Here is a 26,303-nt window from a genome sequence, read left to right on the forward strand (position 1 = left end):
TACACGAATGAGTGTCTGCAGGCAACAGTGAAGCATGGTGGAGGTTCCTTGCAAGTTTGGGGCAGCATTTCTGCAAATGGAGTTGTGGATTTGGTCAGAATTAATGGGCTCCTCAATGCTGAGAAGTACAGGCAGATACTTATCCATCATGCAATACCATCAGGGAGGCATCTGATTGGCCCCAAATTTATTCTGCAGCATGACAACGACCCCAAACATACAGCGAAAGTCATTAAGAACTATCTTCAGCGTAAAGAAGAACAAGGAGTCCTGGAAGCGATGGTATGGCCCCCACAGAGCCCTGATCTCAACATCATCGAGTCTGTCTGGGATTACATGAAGAGAGAGAAGCAACTGAGGCTGCCTAAATCCACAAAAGAACTGTGGTTAGTTCTCCAAGATGTTTGGGCCAACCTACCTGCCGAGTTCCTTCAAAAACTGTGTGCAAGTGTACCTAGAAGAATTGATGCTGTTTTGGAGGCAAAGGGTGGTCACACCAAATATTGATTTGATGTAGATTTTTCTTCTGTTCACTCACTTTGCATTTTGTTAATTGATAAATATAAACTATTAACATGTCTATTTTTGAAAGCATTCTTACTTTACAGCATTTTTTCACACCTGCCTAAAACTTTTGCACAGTACTGTGTATGTGTGTATATATATATATATATATATATATATATATATATATATATACACTGCTGTGCAATAGTCTTAGACATGTTGCATTGTTCTACTCTGATGCATTATGAGCATCAACAATTTACTCAAAGCCTCCATTATTGTTTTCTACTATAGTAACAAGCTTGAGTTGCATAAAGAAGGAAAAACATTGAGTGAAATAGCTTGCATCACTCGATTTTCAAGGTGTGGTATCTGAAGCATAATCAACAAGTACAGAGAAACATCATCTGTAATTGACAAAACCAGGACTGGAAGACCCAAAAAGCTGTCTAACAAGGATGAGCAATACTTGAAGATAATATCCTTAAGGAATAGAAAGAAGACAAGCATTGAATTGACAACAGAACTGGCGGTAAGCACAGGTGTCGTCCATCCATCAACAGTCCAAAGCACCTTTTACCGTTGTTCCATTGTCCCATTTCTGTTTTCTTGTGCATATTTTAGCCTTTTAGTCTTGTTCCCCTTTCTTAACAGAGGTATTCTTTCTACAACACATCCTTTAAGTCCTGATTTCAAGAGTGACCTTCATACTGTTGATTTGATGGACAACGACACCTGTACCTTCTGCCAGTTCTGTTGTCAATTCAACGCTTGTCTTCTTTCTATTCCTTAAGGATATTATCTTCACGTATTGATCATCCTTGTTAGACAGCTTTTTGGGTCTTCCATTTCTGGGTTTGTCAATTACAGATGATGTTTCTCTGTACTTGTTGATTATGCTTCGGATACCACACCTTGAAAATCGAGGGATGCAAGCTATTTCACTCAATGTTTTTCCTTCTTTATGCAACTCAAGGTTGTTACAATAGTAGAAAACACTAGTGGAGGCTTTGAGTAAATTGTTGATGCTCATAATGCATCAAAGTAGAAAAATGCAACATGTCTAAGACTTTTGCACAGCAGTGTGTGTATATATATATATATATATATATATATATATAGTGCCTTGTAAAAGTATTCAGACCCCTGACCAATTCTCTCATATTACTGAATTACAAATGGTACATTAGAATTTCGTTCTGTTTGATATTTTATTTTAAAACACTGAAACTCAAAATCAATTATTGTAAGGTGACATTGGTTTTATGTTGGGAAATATTTTTAAGAAAAATAAAAAACTGAAATATCTTGCTTGCATAAGTATTCAACCCCCACACATTAATATTTGGTAGAGCCACCTTTCGCTGCAATAACAGCTTTTAGTCTTTTGGGGTAAGTATGTACCAGCTTTGCACACAGTGTCAGAGTGATTTTGGCCCATTCTTCTTGGCAGATTTGCTCCAGGTTGTTCAGGTTGGTTGGACGACGCTTGTGGACCACAATTTTCAAATAGTGCCACAGATTCTCAATGGGATTGAGATCAGGACTTTGACTGGGCCACTGTAGGACATTCACCTTTTTGTTCTTGAGCCACTCCAATGTTGCTTTGGCCTTGTGCTTGGGATCATTGTCCTGCTGAAAGGTGAATTTCCTCCCAAGCTTCAGTTTTTTAGCGGACTGAAGCAGGTTCTCTTGCAGTATTTCCCTGTATTTTGCTCCATCCATTCTTCCTTCAATTTTAACAAAATGCCCAGTCCCTGCTGATGAGAAGCATCCCCACAGCATGATGCTGCCACCACCATACTTCACTGTAGGGATGGTGTTTCTTGAGGCATGGGCTGTCTTAGGTTTGCGCCACACATAGTGCTTTGAGTTTTGGCCAAAAAGCTCTATCTTGGTCTCATCTGACCACAAAACCTTTTCCCACATCGCAGCTGGGTCACTCTCATGCTTTCTGGCAAACTCCAGATGTGCTTTCAGATGGTCCTTTTTGAGTAATGGCTTCTTTCTTGCCACCCTCCCATACAGGCCAGTGTTATGCAGAGCTCTTGATATGGTTGACTGGTGCACCATTACTCCACTCCCAGCCACTGAACTGTGTAGCTCCTTCAAAGTGATTGTTGGCCTCTCTGTGGCTTCTCTCACAAGTCTCCTTCTTGTTTGAGCGTTGAGTTTTGAGGGATGGCCTTTTCTTGGCAGTGCCTGGGTGGTGTGATGCAGCTTCCACTTCCTGATTATTGATCCAACTGTGCTCACTGGGATATCCAAACACTTGGATATTATTTTGTACCCTTTCCCTAATCTATGCATTTGTATTACTTTATCTCTAACTTCTGTAGAATGTTCTTGGTCTTCATTTTCCTTCAGATTCACAGCCTGACCAATGATCCTTCAACAGTGGGGTTTTTATCCAGAAAATGTGACAGCGACTTTAATGGTTCACAGGTGGAGGCCAATGGTAAGGTAATTGTGTCCTCATTAGGGCAATTTCTTTCATCGGTGTAAACTGGGAGCTTCCACAGCACAGGGGTTAAATACTTTTTCAGTTTTTTATTTTTCTTAAAAATATTTACCAACATAAAACCAATGTCACCTTACAATAATTGATTTTGAGTTTCAGTGTTTTAAATGGTTTTAAAAATAAAATATCAAACAGAACGAAATTTCAATGTACCATTTGTAATTCAGTAATATGAGAGAATTGGCCAGGGGTCTGAATACTTTTGCAAGGCACTGTACATATATAATTTGTTTTTCAATTTATACAAAATATTCTTTTACTATTGTATTGTGCATCAATGTTCCCTTGGTCCCCATGCACCCACATTTGTACACTGTATTCTGAAACAATCATACTTTATTTATTGGTATTGCTTTTAAGTTTTCAGAATTACATGTTCCAACATGCCACGTGTGTTGTTTGTTTGGGGAACGCATGTACAGCGGTGTCTTTGTCTTTGTGTTAATGTAATTAATTGTATGCAGACTGATATTAGATTAGATTCTAAAGGGTTGGTTTTTAAAACATTATTTATAATAACAAAACTAATTTTGACAGGACAGTAGATGTATACTGCAAGACTGTAAACAAAACTTTCCATGGAAAGTGCTGGAGATAACTGCAACATTGCTCGTCCCCATGGAAACGTAACGCTTCACTAGTTCTGCCTCAGCGACACGAGAGGAGTGTCTTGTGTCGTTTGTTCACTCACTACCAACGTTAAACGAGTTCTGTTAGAAAGTAATTACTATACTTTAATGAATATAGCATTTATTCCGTGTTTGTATGTTAAGCAGTCTAATCCTTTATATTAGTACCTTACTTGACAAAAGAATTCGGTAAGTAACTATTTTGTTTTCTGAATCAAGACAGAACCCAGCAAAATGGCTTTTTTTTCCAGAAATGAACGATTGTTTATCCTATATAAACACCTAACTACTCTCAAATATATAGACAGTCTCCGAGTTCACTTTTGTATTTATTTATTTTTAAACTATTTGAAATGTATTTGAAATGTGCTTGTTTTTTATACTCACCTCTTTTTTATACTCTCACACTTTTTCATCATGTTGCTGCAGATTAAAAGTTGAAGTAATATTGAATTGTTTTATCCGTTTTTAGTTTAATAAAATCGGCTTCAAATTTATTTTTTCAATGAATATGACAACTTGACACTGTGCCTTGTTGTTTTATGAGTTATTTATTTTAATTAATTATTCTCATTTCGGACTATTCAACGATGTTCCCTGACTGCTTCTTAGCAAACCATTTGATAATGCGCACTACATGTTTTTAGAGTTAGTTATCACCAGTTACCTAAACTGTTGACAAAATATCAAAGCCTGCAATAATGTAAGTCATAATTTTAGAAGCTAAAGAAAGCAAGTGTACTATATGTACTAAATATTTTTTTAGGTATACTAGTATGTTGTAGCCAGGCAATAATTACAAAAATGACAATGGACGTACATTCCTCATTGTATGCATATGTATTTTCCTAAACCCTTGCTCACAGCAAACAGTTAATTTAATTGACCCCTATGTAGTATTTTGGCAAATACTGTGTGTTCCATATTGGTAAGTTAGCATGTTGTGATTCTTGTTCAGCAGTTATTTTCCTTTGACAGTCTTTTACTCTCTTAATCTTTCTTGCATCATGACACTAAACATTTTATTTTTCTTTGTGTTTGTGCCAGGTATGGAAACTGAGCAGATTTCTTCCATGTTGGATCTTGGAACAACCAAAAGTTACAAAATTCCTGTTGAACATCTGGACTACAGTTTTATTGAGAAGTGCACAGATGTCCGCCATTTGGAAAAGATACTAGTGGTATTAAGGTAAATTAAATACTTGATTGATGGTTCCTATAGATGGTCCATAGGTGGTTTACTGATTTTAAATGCACGGTCCAAACTGAAACAAGTAAATACTGTATTAAGGGTGGCCACATGTTGGTAACATGTAAAAAAAAAAAGAAGAAAAAAAAGGATATTTTAACTGGTAAATTGAGAGAGATTTTTGTATGATCTGGAAAAGTTAAGTGATGCACATTGATACAATTTGAATATTGCCATCAGCCTTTGGTTGGCTTATCCAAAAAATAGAGATATTTATGTATTTATAAATCACGCTAAGTGTCTGATACAACTGTATTTTATGTTTTAAAAGAAGTCTTAAGTTTGACGTTAACTTTATTTTTTTTTTGCAGGTCTGGTGAAGAGGGGATTTATCCTGCCCTGACTGAGTTTTGTGAAAAGAAAATAGAAAGCTTGGATCCAAGAAGCCGAGCTCTTCGAAAGGAAAAGCCTCCAGCAACTGCTGCTAGTTTTAGTTCGGATGAGTGGAGAGAAATTATGTGCGATTTAAAGGTATACAGTGACAGGAGTAAGAAAATGGTGGTATGGATGCACGAAATAAGATAACCTGATTATTTTATCTGCAGGAATGTTAGTAGATATTATGCTCATTGTGTTAGAGTATTATATACATGCCTTTGTGCGAAATATATTAAAATGATTAGGTTAATACATTTAAATTAAAATGGATTTTCCTTTAAATTTTAGCCAAAAAACAAGTAGTCTGCAACAGTCATGTCATGTAATTCAGTGTATGTAATCTCTGATCATTTGTGTTTTAATCATCCCTGACAGAGTTGGTCAAAAGAAATTAATCAAAGAGAAACTGAACTTAAACACCAATCAGTCCTGGATAACTCTGAAAATGTGCCACCTGTGCGTGGATCAAACGTCTTTGTTCCCTCCAAGCAAGTAAGATGCTGACTGAATTTATACTTTGCAGGATAAAACATGAACTGGTTCTACTATGGATACTATGAAAATGTAACGAAATGTTGTGCATCTTGGATGTTTACACAAATATTGTTACTTTAGTAGCTCAGTAGCATGTATCCTTCAACAGTCAACAGCTGAAAGAATACATATTGTTGTTTATCAATTTATACACATATGATAAACGTATGTTCATTGTAATTTTAAAATAAACAAATTGAACTGCAAAAACAGCCGCAGTAAAGATGTTTATTAGTATTTTGTTTAACCTAGTATTTCTGATTGACCTGTTATTGTGTCTTGATTACAATTTTCTTCACAGAATAAAATCAACAAGGGAAAAACTTCAAAAAACAAAGTTGTTCCTAGGGAATACAGTGAGTGGGATAAGTAAGTTTTACCAGCTGCTGAATTGTATAGGGTTTAAAACAGTTAAGGTTCCAATATACAGTATTTAAAAAATATTTACACATAATAGTTTCTGCAATTATCTGACACCATATCACTTCTCAGTTGTTTACTTGGCAAAAATTACAAGAAGAAACATTTCTACAATATACACTGTGCATAGAAAATAGTAGGTATACCATATTGTATTTCCATTTAGGATATCAGTAGGAGAAATACAAAAATTAAGTGAATTTAGAGAGCTAATGGCAATACTATCAATGCAACAATTAAGTGCCGTAGTCGAGAGCATACAGTGATATAAGGCTTCGATATATATTTTAAAACTAAAACGAAAGTACAACACATTGTTTCCCTGTCCTTTATATTCCAAAATACATTATTTTGTCATACTGTTGAGGTCAGCAATTGTACAGTAAGCATTTTATCGGATGGAGGTTTATTGATTTTTTTTGTTTGTTTTGGAGATTTGATGTTGAAAAGGAATGTGCTAAAGTTGAAGGATGCAACAAGGAAAAAAGCTCTCCAGGACTAATCAATCATGGATTGCCTAAAATTAAAAGAAAAATAGATACAACAGGTAAAAAAAATAAAATAAAATGGCTTCATATACGTAATGTAAAACACACCAGATATTACAGAACAGTGAGTGAGTTTCAGTTTATATTTAAATCTACAAGTAAGTATCTTTAGTGACCAGTGCTTGGGGATAATTTTCAGATATTAATATTTTGCATGTTTTGTGAACAAGTGATGTATTTCTATGCATATAAAGTAGATTGATATATAAATGACTTCTTCCCAGGTTTGACTGACAAAGAAAAAAACATAATTGCAAATCGAGAAAAAGATAAAGGAAATGAGTTTTTCAATGCTAAGGATTATGAAGATGCTGTGGTATATTATACAAGGTCAGTTTGCAATTTACATAATTTTTATTTTTACCAGTATTATTATTTTTTAATGCAACATAATTGTGGGATGCCAAGTAGCCTTATGTAAATATTTGTAGTCCAACTGTATCTTGTCTAATCAAGTTTATTCATGATGATTGGCTTACTGTCCATGGCCATGTGCTCTCAACAATTGCTGAGCTGACTTGAACATGTTGGTCCCATTCTGCTGTAATGAAATGTTTAAACAATGGAAATAAACATGAACACACTCATTGGTAAGTGTTGGTCCTCACTTAATTACATGTTCACTTGAGAAACCTATTCAGAAAGTGGAACACTCTTAACAAATAGTATGTGCAGAGTCACATTTGTAAAAGTGTATTTGGGAGTTGATATGTAGGCTAGGGGTAATTACAATATCAAAACAATACAATGTGATCAATTAACACACTGTAATGTTTTAATGGCAGTGCATTACTTTGTGAATGTATGATTAAATTAATCTGCTTGTCCTTGGATATACATTTACTATTATAGGAGTATTTCAGTGATTCCTTCAGTGGCTGCCTACAACAATAGGGCTCAAGCAGAAATCAAACTTCAGCGCTGGAACAATGCCTTCAATGACTGTGAGAAAGTACTGGAACTGGAACCAAATAATATGAAAGGTATCTGACAGCTACTATATGGGTATATAGTGCATACACCTACATTATGTGTTAATTAAGTGAAAGTCTGCATAAATTAGTTATTATTATTTGTTTATTTAGCAGACGCCTTTATCCAAGGCGACGTACAGAGACTAGGGTGTGTGAACTATGCATCGGCTGCAGACTCACTTACAACTACATCTCACCCAAAAGACGGAGCACAAGGAGGTTAAGTGACTTGCTCAGGGTCACACAATGAGTCAGTGGCAGAGGTGGGATTTGAACCGGGGACCTCCTGGTTACAAGCCCTTTTCTTTAACCACTGGACCACACAGCCTCCCTAAGGTTGTAAGGTATACCCAGGGCTGGATGCTATGAATATGCTGAGACCGTTATTAAAAGTATTTAAATGTGTGAATTTGCTTGTTTAGTAAGTATGTTTTATAATAGTAAAGCCTTTTTTATTTGTTTTATTTTGCAGCCCTGTTGAGACGTGCCACTGTATATAAACATCTGGGTAAGGTTAAGGAAGCTGCTGATGACTTGAAGAAAGTTCTGCAAGCTGAGCCAGAAAATGTCATGGCAAAGGTAGATTCGTTTTAATGTTCAGCATATTAGTATTATGTTTTAAGCATCAAGTGTGCAGCATATGACATAGTACAAACACCCACGCTAAAACACAGAGAATTAATATGGGCTGTTAAAAAATAAGCTCAAAGGAATTATAGCAAATGACATTACATTAGTATCAAAAGAAGAATGACATTAGGTTGGAGTTTTTTAGTTTTTTTAATGGATTGCCCCTTCCCCCTGTGTGTTGTTAATTAGTTTGAGCTGACTGACCCAGAGTTCTGTGCAACTCTTTAACAAAGCTCTCCTCTTCTGCAATACTTCCTGTTCTCCAGCAGATGGCTCTGACACAAATCTCCACTACAACTAACATATCTCCAAATCAATGCCTAGTATCTTCATCTGTTAAGCTTTTGATTCAGGATACAGTTTGAAAAGTTTGCTTTTTTTATATATATAACCAAAAAAATGTTTATGTAACAACATTCTTTAAAAAAAAAAAAAAAAACAGCAACCAAGGTTCACCCAATGGTCATGTCATTGCATTGCATTTAGGTCATGTTTGAATGCAAAAGCGTTGTAATATTCCTCTTGTTTGGTTGGTTAGTTGACTTGCCTAATGAAATTTTAAAGGTGTATAGGTAGTAGAATTACCCGGTTTCAAGAAAATTACTTTTTGATGATACAATGGCTATATATTTTAGATGTATTCATCCCTTGTTTGGTTTTGCTTTAGAAACTGCTGCATGAAACCGAAGGGAACAAAGATATGCAATCAAAAAAACAACCTAAAGGAAAAAGAATCCTTATACAAGAGGTAGAGGACTTGGATGACGAAACAGAGACAGGTGACTTGTTGTTTTTAGGTTGGCAGTAGGTGAGTGGAAAGTTGCAAACAGTAGATGCTCCTTGTATGCTGATAATTATTAGGTTCTAAAGTGACTGAATGGAAGGTTGAAGGCTGTATCTTGGATGGTGCTTATCTGGATAGTGGATCTTGGCACATTAAAGATATGTTGAAAAAAAGATTCAGGGAAGTACGGTAGTTGGAGCCATCACAAAGAATTTGAAAAGAAAATTCATATTAAAAAATTGGTATAATTAAGTGAAGGTTTTTACTTTGTTAATTTACTGCTATTTTCATATGGACAATACATTCTCATAAGAGGTGACATAAACCAATTACCAAACAGCTTGCAAGCCAATGCGTATAACAGCCACTTCACATTTTAAAAGGATGTATTACAGTTCCCTTCTGCACTTCCTTAAAACGAGTTGCAGTTAATTCAGTACCCTAACTGGATAGCTAAGTCAACCGAGTTCAAAGGTTCTACCTTCCTTCCCCTCACCAATGAACAGAAAAAAAGACATTGTGCAGCCAGATAAATAGGATAAGCACTACTTAAATACTTAAACAAAAAAAACTACTTCATTATATCCCTTATGGTTAAAAATAGAATCTGTTAAAGCTGCAGAGAACCTTTGGAAAACTACAAGGCATTTTTTTGTGAGGATTCCCAACAAAAACCCTTGTGTTCTGTGAATTGATTCAGTAAAATTCCGTTTGACTGCATACATAATTAATCAAAACCACTTTGGGGTCGAATACAGATTTTACTACTGCTTTTTTGAATTGAGTCAATAGCACTGTATTATCTTTTTAGTGGGCATAACATTCTTAAATATAAATCCCTTTAATGTATCTGTGAGATCGTATTTTATGTATACAGATGTACAAAATTATATTATGAAACACACTAGCTTTGCAAAACTCACATTAAAATAAATTAGTGGAATTATTTGGGACTGTAATGCATGGGTTCTATATTGTTAGGTCTTCTAAAACATTACCTACCCTAGAGTCACTCATTTTCAATAATTTTCATATAACCTCTACATAGAGACATTTTATGCATGCTTACAAATATAAACATAATATTAACCACATGTAATATTTAAAATTAGAATGGTCAACTAGATTGACAATACCTCTCTAGTAACAGAATGCTATTTTCCAGGAACCTATGTTATGAGTTGTTTTGTAATTTTCTGTACTGACCTATAAGAGGAACCAGTTTCCACTACTCAGACAATCATATTAAAAAAAGTTGTACATCTCCAATGTGGACCATAAAACAAGAAGGAACACGCATGATACAGCACTGAAAGGGTTACTCAGGCTTATTGCTGCAGCAAGTCTGTTAATCTGCCATGAAAAGGGAGCTGTGTATTGTTGGGATCAAACAATCCATGTAGCTCAAATAGAGCAGTCTCTTAATTTGAGTACACAAATGTAGTTTCAATTGATTACTTGGTTAATAATAAAAAAATGTAACCAAAGGACCACTGTTTGACGTTTTATTGTTTAGGTACCACTTCCTCACACCCCTGTCTGTAGTGTTGCAGTAGGCTGTCCCACCGGCTGATGTAATCACTGACTGCGCCTGTTGTGGGTGTGTTCTTGGGCTGTTTCCTTGCAGAATCTTGCCTGCTTGTGGGTGGGGAGAGTGCTGCTGAGAAGGGTGAAATGGGGAATGCACAGAGAAAGTTTACTGGCAGAGGAGATGGTGGACCACAAACTGAAGAGAAATCTCCATCCACCGCCAAGAAGGCCCAGACGAAGAGAAGGAGCTCGGAAAAAGGCAGTTATCAGGGGGCTAAAGAACAAGGGCAGGTCAATGAATTCCAGAGGAATGAGAGCTTTGCAGGTGATCAGACAAGTCCCAGTTCATCAGGTACTGACAGCAGCAGGCCCGATGTGCCGGTAGACTCAGGGGCTCTGCCTCCTGATATTGCCAGGCTGAAAAGTCAAGGCAATGAGCTTTTCAAGAGCGGACAATTTTCTGAAGCACTGCTTAAGTACACACAAGCCATCAGTGACTTCACAGAGGCCGGTAAGATGTAAATTCTGTTTATGTGTATTGAGTTTTTTAAATGTGATTTCTGTAACAGGCTACGTTAAAATTTTGTGTCTGCTTAAAAAATGATATCGGTGGCAAGCTATTATTTTAAGCTGGTGAGCGGGGATTGTGTATTTTTTCAGGAGATTATAATACTGGCTCAAGAGCTAGTTTATTTTCTCATCTGATTCAATAGATTATAATAAAGCTAGTTATGCAGGTTTGAGGGAGAAAAGACTGAGTTTTGTGTACTCTATTTTCTAAAATTCTGCAATCAGTTGTGTGTTGCTTAAAATAAAATGTTAACCTGTGAACCTTTGCTGGGTTCCAATTCCCAAATTGTGCACGTCACCCACAAACCAGCTTAACTGGAATTCTCCAATGAGGTATATGGTAAATTGTCTGTGTATTTTATCAGTAGAAACCCCTCTTGTCCTTCTGGTCTTTCAGTTAATTGGGGTGAAAGTGTAAAGTGACAGCTTCCTATGTCACCATACTATACGTTGTTATAATCCCATCCAATAGAAAGATGATAAATAGCAATCGAGTAGGGAATAATATTGATAGCAAAAGTGTAGATATTCTTGCAGATTAAATTCCCTATTCTGGTAATAGTACTGTAACTAATAGGAGCAGGATACATTCTTTCAGAGGCATGATTAGAAGCACACTAATCAGTCAGTCATTTAGATGTGATAATCAACAAAGACAAATTATGTTGTTAATGTTGCTTACCTTAGCAGAATAATCATATTACAACCCTGTTCCTATTAAAAATGATTTAATGAAAAAGAAAGGAATTAATTTCTTCACATCATACCTAGAAGGAATAATAAAATCAGCAGTGCTGTACCTGGATACTTCAAGAATGCTTTTCTTTTGTAATTAGGAAATTAGCAAATGAGCAGCGATTTAAGATGTATTTCCTCCAAACAAACTTGATTCAGTTACATAACAATTGCAGTGAATGGCTAAACTGGCTATCCGGACCACCACTGCTTTCTTTTAAATATCTTTAAAACCAAAGCTTTGAAAACCTCAAGAAGTATCAACAAGAATAAAAAGAGGGAGCATTGTTTATATATACTGTGAGCTGATCACATTTATGCATCAGGAGAGAATAAACGCATAATTTCTACCTAAACCTCAAAATACTATGTTTCTGCGTAATTTATAATCAACAATGACTTTTTATTTTCCAGAGATAGACAGTCCTGGAGATCTGAGCATTTTGTATTCAAACCGAGCAGCATGCTTCCTAAAGGATGGGAATTGTAGTGATTGTATTCAGGACTCTACCAGGTGAGGCACTTGCAGTTTGATATTGTTTTATTTTATGAACACTGAATGAAAGTTCTTCTATTCGCTGTGATTTTTGATGTCCATATGACATACTTCAAAAAAGGGAAGGGCGGTGTTAATATAAGAGACTACAATTCATAAAGCTTGAGCAGCCAGAACTGGTCGACTTTGCCATGCATGAGATGACATGTTTTATACAATAAGAGACACCCGAACACAAGGTATAGAGCAAGTCATATTGGGTAGAACTAGAGTGTTGAATCTAGATTGGCCAATCATAGTTTAATTATATTTGAATATAAAGAAACAAGTTAACATTTTGTTCAAATAACGTAGAATAACGAAGATTTAAGTGGCACCCCAAGGTAGGAATACTAATTTATTTAACCAACTGTACCTCTATTAAGACCCTAAAAACAACATAATTGAACTATTTGCATTTATATTTAACCATTGTTCCTCAGAATATGAAAGAATTTCTGATCTAGATTCAAGATGTTACGTTAATGAACTGTCCTCTATAATTTAATTTGCAGTCTATCCCTAAAATTAATTATATGATTTATTTGTAATTTGTAGCATACTTTTATTAAGCATTTTTGTTAAGGGAGCATAATTATAAATTTGCAGCCAACGCCAGAACTCATTGGGCAAACTCTGTGAGATGGCTGCCTTATTGTGCCCATGTGACTTTTTGGTTTCTGAATGATTAAGACTTAGGGGTAGATGTAAGGATACGCGCAAAGTGATTTGTGGGTGCAAAACCCCCATAATGCTGCCGTAAATCGTATTTAGCTGACAAAGTCTGATTTTACACACCGCTAAAAATGCGGCGTATGTAAAGAATGGTGTTCACCTGGCGTTCTGCACCCACTATTACATTTGCTCTCTGCCATCATTAATCCCTTACCATTATATTGAAATGCATTCAAATTAAGAAAAGAGCATGGAATTAGGTGGGATCTGGATACTAAGCGGGCGCAAACATTATAATGTGATGTAAGGATTTTTACCTTAGGCAATTGCTGACCCTCCAAAAACTTTACACCTCTTCTTACAAGGTGCAAACCTTTGTAGACGCGAGTAATTAAGAGCTGTATAAAAGCACATACCTGCAGAGACCTGTCATTGGCTTCAGGATGGCTGTTGTTGAGGAGAGGCAGGAACACGTTCGAAGGCGAAAGGCAAGACGAAGAAGACCCTGCATATTCGATCCCAGGGTCACTTTGTTTGGGATGCTGGAGGATGCAGTGCTAAAGCGTTATCGTCTCACTCCGCAGGTCATCATAGACCTAATTGAATTGAGGGATGAGCTAGACCTCAGCGTCAATCTAGGAACCACTATCCCTGCACATGTGAAAGTGCTGTGTTCTCTGCACTACTTAGCCTCTGGTTCCTTTCAGACCACAGTTGGAATGTCTGGAGGGATAGCCCAATCCACCTATTCCAGAGTGCTAGGCAAATTTCTGGATGTCACGCTAAAAAGGGCTGGCAGATACATATAATTTCCTAAAGATACTAGCATAACTGATGTTGAACAACTCAGTTTCATGCTGAGTGACCTCAGCCATAAGGACTCTCAGCTGCTTCTCTTCTTTTCTGTGCGTCAAGAGGACTTGCTTCCCTTTCTCTGACATAGACCGATGCACTCATTGAGACCCTTATTATAATAATTGCAGATCACTATTTGTGCGTGTTGAGTAATTTGCATTGCTCTTAAGCTTTCATAGGGCACAGTGCAAATAATAGCCTGGCCGCAATGCAATTTGAATTTGGCATCCGCAATTATTTGCACTGCGCCTATACTTACATCTACCCCTTAATGTTTATAAGCTTCATACTTGGTTAAACAAACACTGCATCCTTAATGTCTTGGTGACCATGACTTTGACTTCTGACCTGTTATGGCTGCCATATTAGGACTAACATTTTCTGGGAATACATATTGAGTATATTGTTTAAATATTTGGCACACAGTTACTGTTTCACTGCAACATTGTTTTAATCTCTCACCATTTCAGTGATGCAGGTCACAACACTCTTTGAGATACTGTCTTTGCAGTTAATACAGAACTATTTTCTATAATTCTTCTAACCACTGCTGTCCAGTAAAAAATAGCAGTTTGGCTGCCATATGTTCATGTTTACAAAATATTCTGAGAAAAAACTTCCCTCGTTATCACAGCTGCTGTATTTCTGTATCCATATGTAATCTATCCCAATACAGTAAAACACAATGTACAGAAATGTACAGGATGACAGTGAACCAGTTCATTATCTTTATGGATGTTACAATTTTCCAATACCTTTGACATTGCTATTTCTCCTGAATAGTTTCAGTTTCTCCTGAATAGTTTCAGTTTTGGAGATGATGTTTAGTTCTTTTTGTTTGTACAAGTTACCTCTTCTAATGCGGCAGACGAATCACAGGAACAGAACCTGCTGACTACAATGTAAAAGTTTATTTTGTAATGTAAATGTGTAGTGGTAAATTACATTCCTGTGTTTCTGGTTCCTGTATATAGGAATCAAGTGTGTGTTTCTACTCTTATTGGTAGAACGTTAAAGACAGATGGTTGTTTGTCATTTTAGTTTGTGTGATGATGACCTCTATGATGAGTGTGACTGACAGAAAGCTTATTTTTATTATACAGTAATGTGCCTCGTTTTGTTTAAGTGCAGATACATACTTTACTAATTTGAATGGGACATGAAAATGAGCAAAGCAAGCAGGAACTTCCTGTCATGCCTCTGGTGCAGTAAAAACCCAATTGGTTTTGACAGTCTGTAACTATTTTGAATTTATTTTAAAATATTAGCAGTGTAATATTAACTTATATTAATACAGAGCAATTGACTGTTCCTAGCACTGCATAAATCCAGTCCTCCTGTTAACTTTTTTGCCTGATCCCTGAATTCATCTATTTTTAACAGAGCCTTGGAGCTTCAGCCTTTCTCTGTCAAGCCTCTTCTTCGGAGAGCAATGGCTTATGAGTCACTAGAGCGTTACCGGCAAGCCTATGTGGATTATAAGACTGTTCTCCAGATTGACAGTGGGGTACAGTCTGCCAATGACAGCGTCAACAGGTAAACGTATGGCCTTTGGCTGCTTCTCAATGAACTACATTGCCAATTTGAAACTGGAGTAACAAAAACCTGCCCGTAGCAATGTCTACCTATAGTAAATATCACTGGTTCCCTCAATATTGTGCAGCATATCTTTTTGTTCTTTGCTGGTTTCTTAATTTAATTGAGGGTATGCAGATCACCCCCTGTGTCAGACTAACTCCATGGGAATGAGACCAGACTGTGCAGCTGACCGTCAGCAATGGAAGGTACAGGGAAGCAACAATTTAACATTTCTAAAGGTACATGAAGAGCGAAAAGATATTCAACATAACAAAGGGCCAGTGACAATGTTGCTTATGTTTATTAGCAATAAAGCCTTTGTGATCACTCATTTAAGGCACATAGAATTCACATTTTACTTTTCTTTGTTTTAATATGTCATTTTGAATAGTAGTCATTTAGGTTTTGAAATGTTGGTTGTATAAGTAAGTGAAATCTAGTTCCACCAAGTCATTTATTGTAAGACTATTTACTCGAGATGTGAATGACTGCTACCAAATTAAATCATGCGACAGCTTTTTAAATTAGCTTATTTCCCTTTGATTATACTGTGCACTTACATTTCTTAACTTAATTATATGACATATAGCAGATAATGCAATAGGGTATTTAAAACAAATAAAAAAAATGAAAAAAGTAGGAGGACAATTTTCTTTTGCTCACACGTAATAAAAAATACTTTTAAATGAATCCCCCCAAAAAGCCTTGCCTTGTAATCTACAGTACTGTCGGGCAAGCAAAAGAATTCTGATTGTGGCATCCTTTAACTGTTTGTCTAAGAGTACGATGAACTGCTTTATTTATGCTAAAAAAATATATTTTTTAATTTAGGATTACAAGACTGTTGATAGACCAAGATGGCCATAACTGGCGAGAGAAACTTCCTGATATCCCAGCAGTCCCACTGTCTGCTCAGCAGAACAGATGGGAAGGCACCTCGGCAAACTATGAACAAACACAGCAAAAAACTAAAGGATCTGGTGGCTCTAAACCTGTGCAGGACACAGGTAGCAAACATATTATGTAGTACAGTATATTTATTCACAGTGTATCTTTTTAGTTTTTAAATATGTATGACTGAATATGTGTGTGAGGTTACGGTGGTAGGGTTGGGACCAAGACAAGTCTGTCCATCAAGTATTCAATCTGGGGATTTAGTGGGCAACTAAAATCTAGTATCATATTTCTACGAGTGAGCTGCTTGTGTACAGTTTACCACCAGGATGAGGTCTTTTGCACAGTACGTTTTGAATGACCTTCCATAGGCCACACTGTGAATGTGAAAATCCTATCTCCACTAATCTGCACCGATGTATTTATTAGATGTTAATCACAGTGAAACAGAATAGCTGGAAACAGAGCTATTATCATGATGGATACACTAATATGTAAGCAGCATCTGTACCATTTCTGAAACAGCAGTGTTTTTGACCGAATGTTTTTTTTTTTTTCTGGTGAGTAAGACATGCAACGGTTATTTTTAACTTGGTGATTTGTAAAAACACTGTGCTGGTGGTTCTTATTGAACACACACTAGCAATTCAATTGATTATATCTTCAAGAGAAACTACAGTAAATAACTTTAGTAATACTGGCTGGACTGCTGTCATTTTTTTCCCTAGCCTGATGCTATATAAAGGTAATTTTCTGTTAACAGATGAATACTCTGAATTTTAAAGTAAAACAGAATATTTGGTCTTTTTTTCTGATACTCGCATTACTCTTACTTCTCTCAACAATCTTAAAACTGTGTTTGGTGGATGTTTATATTACTTGGTACTGCAGCAATGTGTTAGGTGGATACTTATCTGTCTTGTGCCTAGTTAATACTGTGCTTTGAAACTATTTTTAACAGTGAAATTATGTTATTTTAAAGGTCTGAGGATTAAAAGGGTTATAGTACTTTTCTGTGCGGCCCACAATTCTGTATATGTGGCCCCCCATAATGTTTTTGTGTGTATCACTGGTGTATATTAACCACATGAATTTAAACATAGGTATTTGTGGTTATGTGACACTAATGCAGTTTAATTAACCATTAAGTTGTTGGTTCTTTTAACTGTGCAGACGCAATTAATTAAGTAATATTATTTACATTACTCATGTTTCTCTATCTGCACAGTTTTATATCATCTCTGATTTCCCCATCTGCACTTCCCCTTTAAATCGCTATTAGTTCATATTTTGATGCACCTGTAAAGTTGGAGATATCCAAACAAAAGAAAAGCTGAGACTTGTAATATTATATAAAAAGTCAACCATCTGTGAAATGGTCTTTCAGCAACCTTGTGCTTATCAAGTGGGAACACACTCTGTACTATAGCTCTCCTTGGAAAGACAGAAGACTTGAGTCATAAAATCTTTTAACTAATTTAAAGTTGGAGGTGGGAATAAACATAAATACATTAATAAACCAAACAAATGCATGCTCTAAATAGTTATGTTTATTAAGAAACTGCTGTAATAGCTGTCTCGAGTATCAGACATGCTTTATCATTCGTAAAGGCTAAGGTCATTCAAACTTTCAATATGATCTTATTAGACAAGTGTCTTATAATTGGTTATTTTTAAAATTCTTCTTTTGTAAAAAAAAAAAAAATAGTTCATGGTTCACTTCAGATTACTTTCTCCAATCTTGACTCCTCCTTGGGTCTGCAGCCCCTCCCCCCACCCCAAAGCCTTTCTATGATCCCCCAGGAGGTCCGAACCCCAGTTTGAGAACTGCTTTAGGTAAATAATTTAAAGTGTGTCCATTTTGAATCTAAACTGAAGCTGCTTGTGTAGGCTGCTAGTGGATATTTAAACGGCTAACAACTAACTCTGCGATGGATCAATGTAGTAGTTTGAGAGTTAAAGATGAATGCATCATTTTTTCCCGGTTTTATTAAAGGTAAAAAAACAGAAGCTCTTTTCCTGTCACATAAACAAGAAGGAAATGATTTTGTGAAGAAGGGCCAGTATAAAGATGCCCTTGGAAAGTACACTGAGTGCTTGAAGTTAAAATCAAGTGAATGTGCAATTTACACAAACAGGTTAGTATATGCAAGAGTTTTTGTTTTTTGTTTTGTACTGCAAGAAAAATTAAACATTTAAGGTGCAGACTGAACAGGGTCTATTTAACAAGCAGTACTGTCAGTCATTTGTAGAATGAATACATGGGCTGCTATTTTCCTGAAAGTTTTGACGTTCTGACTTACTAACAGGCACCAACAGTTATGTTCTTCACAATTTCTTTTTGTTCAGATATCTCTATACTGTATTTGTGTGAGTATATATTACATTTGTAATGTCTTAAAAAACACATATTCAATATTTTTTTGAAAGCTGCCTTAGTGTGTTGAGTAAATATGTATATACCGAGTCATCATTAGCATTAAAGTTATCATTTTACAAACTGAAAAACAAAGAACAAACTGTCACCAAAATGGCTAAACAAGAATGGAAGGTTGTGATCTGTTTATTCTATTTTTAGAGCCCTATGTAACTTAAAACTAAATCAATATGAAGAGGCCAAACAGGACTGCGATTCTGCACTGCAGTTAGAACCTTCCAATATGAAAGCATTTTACAGAAGAGCCATGGCTCACAAAGGGTTGCAGGTAATTATCCTGATATTCATTATTACTATTTATACAATTTATGTTAGAAAGACCACATTACAATCTAGATTTCTTTAAGAAACCACACCTAATAAATACTGTATACAATAAATCAGCTAAGGGATAGGCCTAATCAACCATTCATTCTAGTCTTAATGAAAGTTGCATTCAAGAAATATCATAAACTACGTATACTGTGTCATGTTTCTCTCTTCAGTCAACCCAGGTTCCCTTCCGTTAAGAGAGTAGACATATTTCTGATCTGTAAAATAGAAAAAGTAACCATCAGTTTCAATAGCAACTGTACAGCAACCTATTTACCCAACTTCCCAAAACTGAAAATACAAAAGAACAAAAACAACTGTTTTGTTGACACAACAAGCATGATTATTTCTTATCTTATTTAAATTGTTTTTACCCTGCATGTTTTGACAGTTTTCTTTTTGTTTTAAGTGTGAATATGTATACTGCATGTGCAGGACCTTTGGTTCATAATTTGTTTTTCATGATATTTTTTATTCTAGAACTATGCTTACTGCATGGATGACTTGAAAGAAGTCCTAAGATTGGACCCGAAGGTTGCCGAGGCAGAGAAGGAACTGCAGGAGGCAGCTGAACTATTTAGCAAGCAGAGTGTTGCTCCCGATAGCCAGGAGAAGCAGAGGAAGAAAATCCAGATACAAGAGGTATAATCTTTATCCAAACAATCATCATAACGATAAAGGAAAACCGCTAGTTTCATTATGCGAATCCATCTCCGGATACCATTCACAATGTATTATTAATTTAACAGGCTGATTATAAATATATGTCTGTATCTTAGGATTAAAAAAGAAAAAGCAGTTTGAAACACATTATCTGCCACATCAAGGCTTTACCTACTTATCACACGTTTAAATTTGTTTTAATTCCTCAGTGTAGAATGCATTTTAATGAGGTGCATGAGTTAAGCTTAGTTTTTCATAAAGGACTTTATGATTCGTCACTCTACCAATAGACATAGGCATGGCACTAGTTTTATGAATCGACACTTCCAACATCATTACAGGGATCTTGGTTTGTTTATATAGTAACTGAGAGCAACATATAGTGAATCAAATAAGACAAGGAACATGTACATAAATATGTAAATCATTTGTGTTTTTGTAACACATTATAAAGGACGCAGCATAATTATGAATACAACATTATGTTTAAAGTACACTAAGGCAGCATTGATTCTTATGTCACATGACCGGATGTATTTTTGGATGTCAGGCCATGATGCTAAGCATCTGTTCCCTTGCTGCACAGTAATCTTGTTTCATGTAATGTAATTGTTTTGGGAAAAAACAAACAAAAAAAAAAACAGAGCCACCTAGTGAGCACATTTTACTTTGCAAGAAAGCACTGTGTCCATTTCTGAAATAAAATTCTGTTCAAATTTATTGTAGTTCAGTATGTCAAAAATGCTCCATATATTGTCTAAGATATTTTCTTTTCCAGTGAAAACTGCAGACCTCTATTGTATTAGCGAAATAAACTCAATACTATGGACCAGTAGGCTAATCTTGGTATAAGACCATTTTTTTATATCTTGTTATAGTTCTATAGGGCCTGATGTTACGTATATCATTTTAAATGGCTTGGTCTTTCTCGCTGTGTATAACTTGATCTCTCGCTCTGCATAAATTGATCTCTCTCACTGTGCAGCTGTGCATACTTGGTCTCTCTCTCTGCCTTGATACACTTTTGTCTGAAACAGCTCCTCATTGACAAGGGTTATTTGCAGAGCGGTAATGTATCATTACAATACAATCCTATTGTGACCAAAAAGAGTGATTTAAACAGGGATTAGTAGGGACTGCTAACAATTTACTGATGTCGGACTGATGCCAGTGGCAATGAAAAAATAAAGTACCGTAGCTGAAATACCGTATTCCTTTGAATTTAAGACTCCCTCGAATTTAAGACGCAGCCAATATTTACCACCGTTAATTTGAGGAAAAAATAAAACATCAAATAAGTGTGCATTTACAAAGATGCAACCTCAATGACGCTGTTATAATGTACAAAACTGACACGAAACAGTGTTGTTGTAGGTTAACCACAGAGCTTGTTAGTTGTGCTGCGCACTGTATAATGCTTAAGACAGCATCACACATCCTGGCAACAGCAAGCATGACACAACACTCCATGGCATCAGGCAACATGTAACCCAGCAACCACAATAGCATTAAACATTGCTGGGCATGTCGAAAAATACAGGGGTCTGATCAGCATTTCCGATCTGTCCAATCTGGTACTGTTTGTTAGAAATTATGAAATTATAAACATTTCTCTTGGAATTCCTCAGGAAGCTTGGTTTTGTCTTTTCTCAGAACTGTCACGTTGCTGCTTGTGTATTTGGGGAGACGCCTTTGTTGTCTTTTCTCGGCAGTCAGTCACGTTGCTGTTTGTGTACACGGGTAGTCACTGTTGGTGATTTTAATGCAGGCATCATTATACTGTACTCAAATTTAAAACACAGGCTATTTTTGAGAAGCAAAAAATGGTTAAAGCGTGTCTTAAATTCGAAGGAATATGGTAGCTGCCAGATAGACCTTTAATGTAGAGGGTGATTTCCCCTCGTCAAACAGGTCCTGCAAAAATTGCAGTATAACTCCCATGGGACAGGTAGTGGGGTTGAACCCCCAAGGCAGGCACCATGTCTGAAAGATGCCCCACTTGTACCTGTACTGGGAACGCATGGACGCTGTTCTGGCATTTTGCAGCGTGTCAATAACCCTATTGGACAGACACAGATGGCTCAAATGCGTCGGAATGCCACAAGGTTACCCGCACCTGACTGAGCAGGTCACAGCGCTTGCGCACCCCTGCCATTCCACACAGCGCCCCAGCCCAGGCTGGACGTGTCCGTGGTGATGACTCCCCTTTTGGTGACACTGCCCAGCACTACCATAAGACCCAACCGTGAAGGTGGCCGGTGACAAGTTACGTGTGGAGTCTGGTCACAAATGTGCCAGACAGCCAAATAATTGAGTACTCTGATGCCTTTGCGTCTCAATGGCTAAGATAGCTTCAAAAAGGCATGGGGAGGTAGGGAGAGAGCAAATGGCAAGACCCGGAACTCGTATGCTGTTCCCTAAAAGTCGGACAGCAGGTACTTCCTGTGCGATGGTTTTATGGGGATGTGGAAATAGGCATCCCACTTGGGCACTAGGAAGTACCTGGAGTAGAACCCTTCCTCCAACTGGAGGGGGTCTGTCATGCGACTAGCCCGTTTTTGCAGCAGAGCTGCTACCTCCTGAGCCACCACCGCGGCATCCTGTGGGACCATGACTGAAGTTACAGTTCGCCCCAGAAGGGACTGCACTGAGTAGCCGGTCTGAATGGTAATAAGCACCCAGATGTCCATGGTGCACTGACGCCAATAATCCAGATGGCTCCCTGGGAAGGGGCCCTGGGCCTGTAGCAGCTAACAGCCGCGGGCCAGTTCTGAAAACCACCTCTGGCAGCAGGTGCAGCTGGCTGTGACGCTTTGAGGCTGCTGGGGCCTAGGGCACCAGTTTGCTGCTGGTTTGCACACTGGGGGTGGTCGCTTAGGAAGACACAGGAGAGATGGTAAGCTCATCATCAAAGATGGACTGCCTTATCTCGCCTTATGTAGGCCAGGGCACTTGCAAGACTGCAGTGGCCGTCTTGATCAGTGGTAGAAGCTCTGCGCTCGTAGCCCCCTGGGATCCTAAGGAGACAGGTGGGGCAGGCGGCGCAGAATGTTAACGCAGGAACTCTGTGAGCACCGTTCCTTGGTGGGGAAACTGCTGACCAGAGCTTCTCCATCTGCTCTGAGTCCGTCGATTGCTTGGAACGAAACGACTACGACTCTTTTTTTTTCTCGGGGGAGGAGAAGGCGGCAAGGCAGAGGAGGATGACGACGCCCGTGAAGACGGCTTCCTGCGTGGGCTACTGTAAGCACCAGTCGGTAGCGGGTAGGATCCGGGGTGGTACTCGTTCGCAGTTACCGTGGGTAGCACTGTACAGTGATGCCCACCTGTGCAACCTACTGGCAAACTCACTCAGTCAGTACTCACATGAGATTGAGGGAAGCCTGCTTGTTAAATGAACTAACCACCCTCGTAATGGTGATGCAAAAGCTGTGATCAAATCGCCATCAAGATGTTGTGGTAGAGATTGCAAGCAACCACAACCGAAGCAGCCTCTTGGTCCAGCACATGCTGCAGACACACTGATGTCATTCTGAAAACAGAAAAAGAAAAGAAGAATATTTTTCTCAACAAAATACAGTAATAACAATTACTTTAATTATACAAACCATTTAGTAATTTTGGCCCAAGCCAAAACGAGTATAAAGTAACTCCAGCCGGAGCTATTGCAGCCTGGGGGGGAGAGCACATACTCATCCGACTTACGTTGCTTGATCCCTGGGAAGGAGAGACTCCAGCCGCTGGCTTGACCCAGGGCACAAGACTGCAGCGGGACATAACAAACAACAGGCTGTAGTGCACAAATGCACGTAATTAGTACAATTTTTAATATCACGTATAATTTATGTAAAAACACAATAAATACAAAAATATATAGCAGAAAAAGTAACAAGTACTTCTCTGAATAGGCTCTCCTGTCAGGTAAGTTCTTGAAAGGAAAAATGACGCTGAGATGGAGAGCGCAGTTCTTTATACCCTCGGGGGCGGGCATCACTGTGTCACAGGCTCGGCTGAGCAGCTTTGTTATATCTTATTCAGGTTTCGGGACTTTAGGAGTTAAATACCCATTCGATAATGGTTACATTTCATACTTGAAATGACACCCTTTCCTTTCTTTGAAGGTCAATGACAGTGATGAAGAGGAAACAGAAAATACACGAGACAAAAGTGATGGAAAAGAGGTCAACCGTCATGTTGGCACAGGAGATAATCAAATCAACCACTGTGGTTCTGAAAACATGTTCCCCTTACAGCCCACAAATGCCTATGAGTTCGGACAAGCCTTAAATGCGGTGAAATCTAAGGAGGACATTGCTGCCTGCGCAAAACTTCTCTGCAGTGTGGAACCAGAGAACCTACCATCACTGATGAGCAATAAATTAGAGGTAGACAGCTTTACCATAATCATTCAGGCACTGGACAACCATCTCCTTCAGAAGGACCCTACTCTGGTGTATCGTCATCTAGTCCATCTGCATGAAGCAGAAAGGTTTAAGGTAGGCATTTTTTTTTCAATACAGCCATAATTCTTGATGTGATTTAAGTTTGTATTGGTACAAAGTCTTTTGTCATCTCTACTGGCAGGGTTTGAAATGTTGCCAGCTGAGATCCCTTCTGGAGTTTTGTGCTAATATGGGCTCTAATTGGAATCTTTACTTGTAGAATTTGGAATCTTACTGTATTGAAATATCTACCTAATCTCTACATTTTTAAATACATGTTAACTATGTATACATTTCTAAACTTAACTGTTATACTTTGTATTTGTAGATGGTGTCATTGCTCTTGGGGAAAACTGAAAAGGAACAAGTAAAGCAACTGTTTGATCATCTCTCAACAGTGGAAAGTGTACAATTTACATCAGACGACATTCAGAATCTTGCAAAACATTATTTATTTTAATAAAAAAGTACCAATCTGCATGCATTAACTAGACTTGGATCTATGCAAACAGTATGGCTTATATCCTGCTACAGCTCCCTTAACTGTACAGCAAATAAAAAAGACTTAAAATTGCACCTCAATATTTATTGTTTCATGTTAAAAAATATATAACTCCTTTATATAGAAAGGGGTCTTATTTAATTTTGCGATGCACATATTATTTTTCCATTTAGGAGATTTTTACATTATAGCTTATGTATTTTCATGTTTTCGTGGGACTTTGTATTGGTCTGGGTAGTTTTGCTTCAGTTTACAGTTTGTCCTGTTCATTAATACAGTACCTGATTGCTTTCTATATATCAGATCACCTTTTCTGTTGTAAAAACAAAGGGCTGGTAAAATGTGTGTTTTTGGAATGTTTTAGTCATTAATGGGAAGTCTGGAGCTTGCTGTCAAAGTTAAGTGCAGATTCTCACATGTTTAAGGGTTATTAAATCTACCTGTTTCTTTAAGCTGTTTTAAAAAAACAAACAGAATGCAATAATAAATGGTCTACAATGTCTATTTTTTTCTCAAATACATATTACTGAATTACAGTGATTGTAAAGAGAAATGCTGCCAAATCAGCATAATTAACCACAAAGCAGTACATATGTGTGCATTTACACTATTAAAGCTTTTGATGGAACATGTATTCAAAATATATTGGAGTTATTTCACTCTGAAACTTCACATTGTATATGTAGGTCTTCCACTCAGGTTTCTTCTCAGCTGCAAAATGTAATTTATTTTATCAAGTGGATGAATACAATATTAACATATTAAATATCTGTTATGCAGGTGACTGTATTTTCCATTTTTTTCCACTTGGAATGAAAATCTAATGAATGTACTAAATTCAGGGAGATGAGCTTGATGCAGCAATTGCATTGGAGCAATAAACTGCATGTTTTAAACAGTATTTTGTATTTATTTTTTTTGTTCTTCCTTAAATCACCTTTTGATAAGTCTTAACCGTACATTCATATTGCTACACTATCTTTATGAAAATGTGTTAATGTTTGTCAATCATATTAATTTAAATGCATTAAAACAAGACAAAATGTAAAAAATAAAAATACATCTGGATTTTCAGCTAAATTCATTAAGACATCTAAAAGTCCACTTAATTTAATAAGTCATTCGCTTCTTTTTTAATAATTAGGAGAGGAACACATGGCCAGTTTTGACCTTCAAAAAATGTGAAAAACCATACCATATATACAGTATGTACCATTCCTAAACAAGCATTTCATACAGCTTTTGCGCATATTTTTTACACTCCGCCACCAAAAGAAAATTATATATATATATAGTGGAAATCAGCAATTTTTTTTTACATGTGTTAAATCGTAACAAGATTAACTTAATGAGGAAATTAAAGTTGCTTAAAGAATCCTCAGTGTCACACACACACACACG

At 37.0% G+C, this 26,303-nt stretch overlaps 1 protein-coding gene across 2 annotated transcripts; it reads left to right on the forward strand.

The window, feature by feature from the left end:
• The first annotated feature begins 2,832 nt into the window (after positions 1 to 2,832).
• Positions 2,833 to 25,803, forward strand: spag1b (sperm associated antigen 1b). Of its 2 annotated transcripts, none has more exons than XM_059012624.1 (19): positions 2,833 to 2,965; positions 4,705 to 4,846; positions 5,218 to 5,377; positions 5,660 to 5,776; positions 6,120 to 6,187; positions 6,673 to 6,785; positions 7,011 to 7,116; positions 7,639 to 7,769; positions 8,233 to 8,339; positions 9,058 to 9,169; positions 10,802 to 11,215; positions 12,424 to 12,523; positions 15,458 to 15,610; positions 16,484 to 16,659; positions 18,543 to 18,684; positions 19,125 to 19,251; positions 19,776 to 19,937; positions 24,080 to 24,454; positions 24,729 to 25,803. In XM_059012624.1, exons 1-19 carry the CDS (start codon positions 2,848 to 2,850, stop codon positions 24,858 to 24,860), a joined length of 2,955 nt encoding a protein of 984 aa, XP_058868607.1. In that variant the 5' UTR covers positions 2,833 to 2,847; the 3' UTR covers positions 24,861 to 25,803. The 2 variants fall into 2 exon arrangements, with proteins under 2 accessions (XP_058868607.1, XP_033849238.3); XM_033993347.3 differs by lacking the exon at positions 2,833 to 2,965 and adding an exon at positions 3,662 to 3,846.
• Positions 25,804 to 26,303: the final 500 nt, after the last annotated feature.

The sequence above is a fragment of the Acipenser ruthenus genome, chromosome 3 (genome assembly GCF_902713425.1).
Source record: "Acipenser ruthenus chromosome 3, fAciRut3.2 maternal haplotype, whole genome shotgun sequence".
NCBI classification, from domain to species: Eukaryota; Metazoa; Chordata; class Actinopteri; order Acipenseriformes; family Acipenseridae; genus Acipenser; species Acipenser ruthenus.

What these genes read in the sequence shown, in the direction of transcription:
- spag1b (XM_059012624.1), top strand. Translation starts at nt 2,848, where the DNA reads ATGTTCTTGGTCTTCATTTTCCTTCAGATTCACAGCCTGACCAATGAT. An exon ending in GAATACAGTGAGTGGGATAA is followed by an intron (nt 6,188 to 6,672) that starts GTAAGTTTTACC and finishes TTTGTTTTGGAG; the next exon opens with ATTTGATGTTGAAAAGGAAT. An exon ending in GCTGTGGTATATTATACAAG is followed by an intron (nt 7,117 to 7,638) that starts GTCAGTTTGCAA and finishes TTACTATTATAG; the next exon opens with GAGTATTTCAGTGATTCCTT.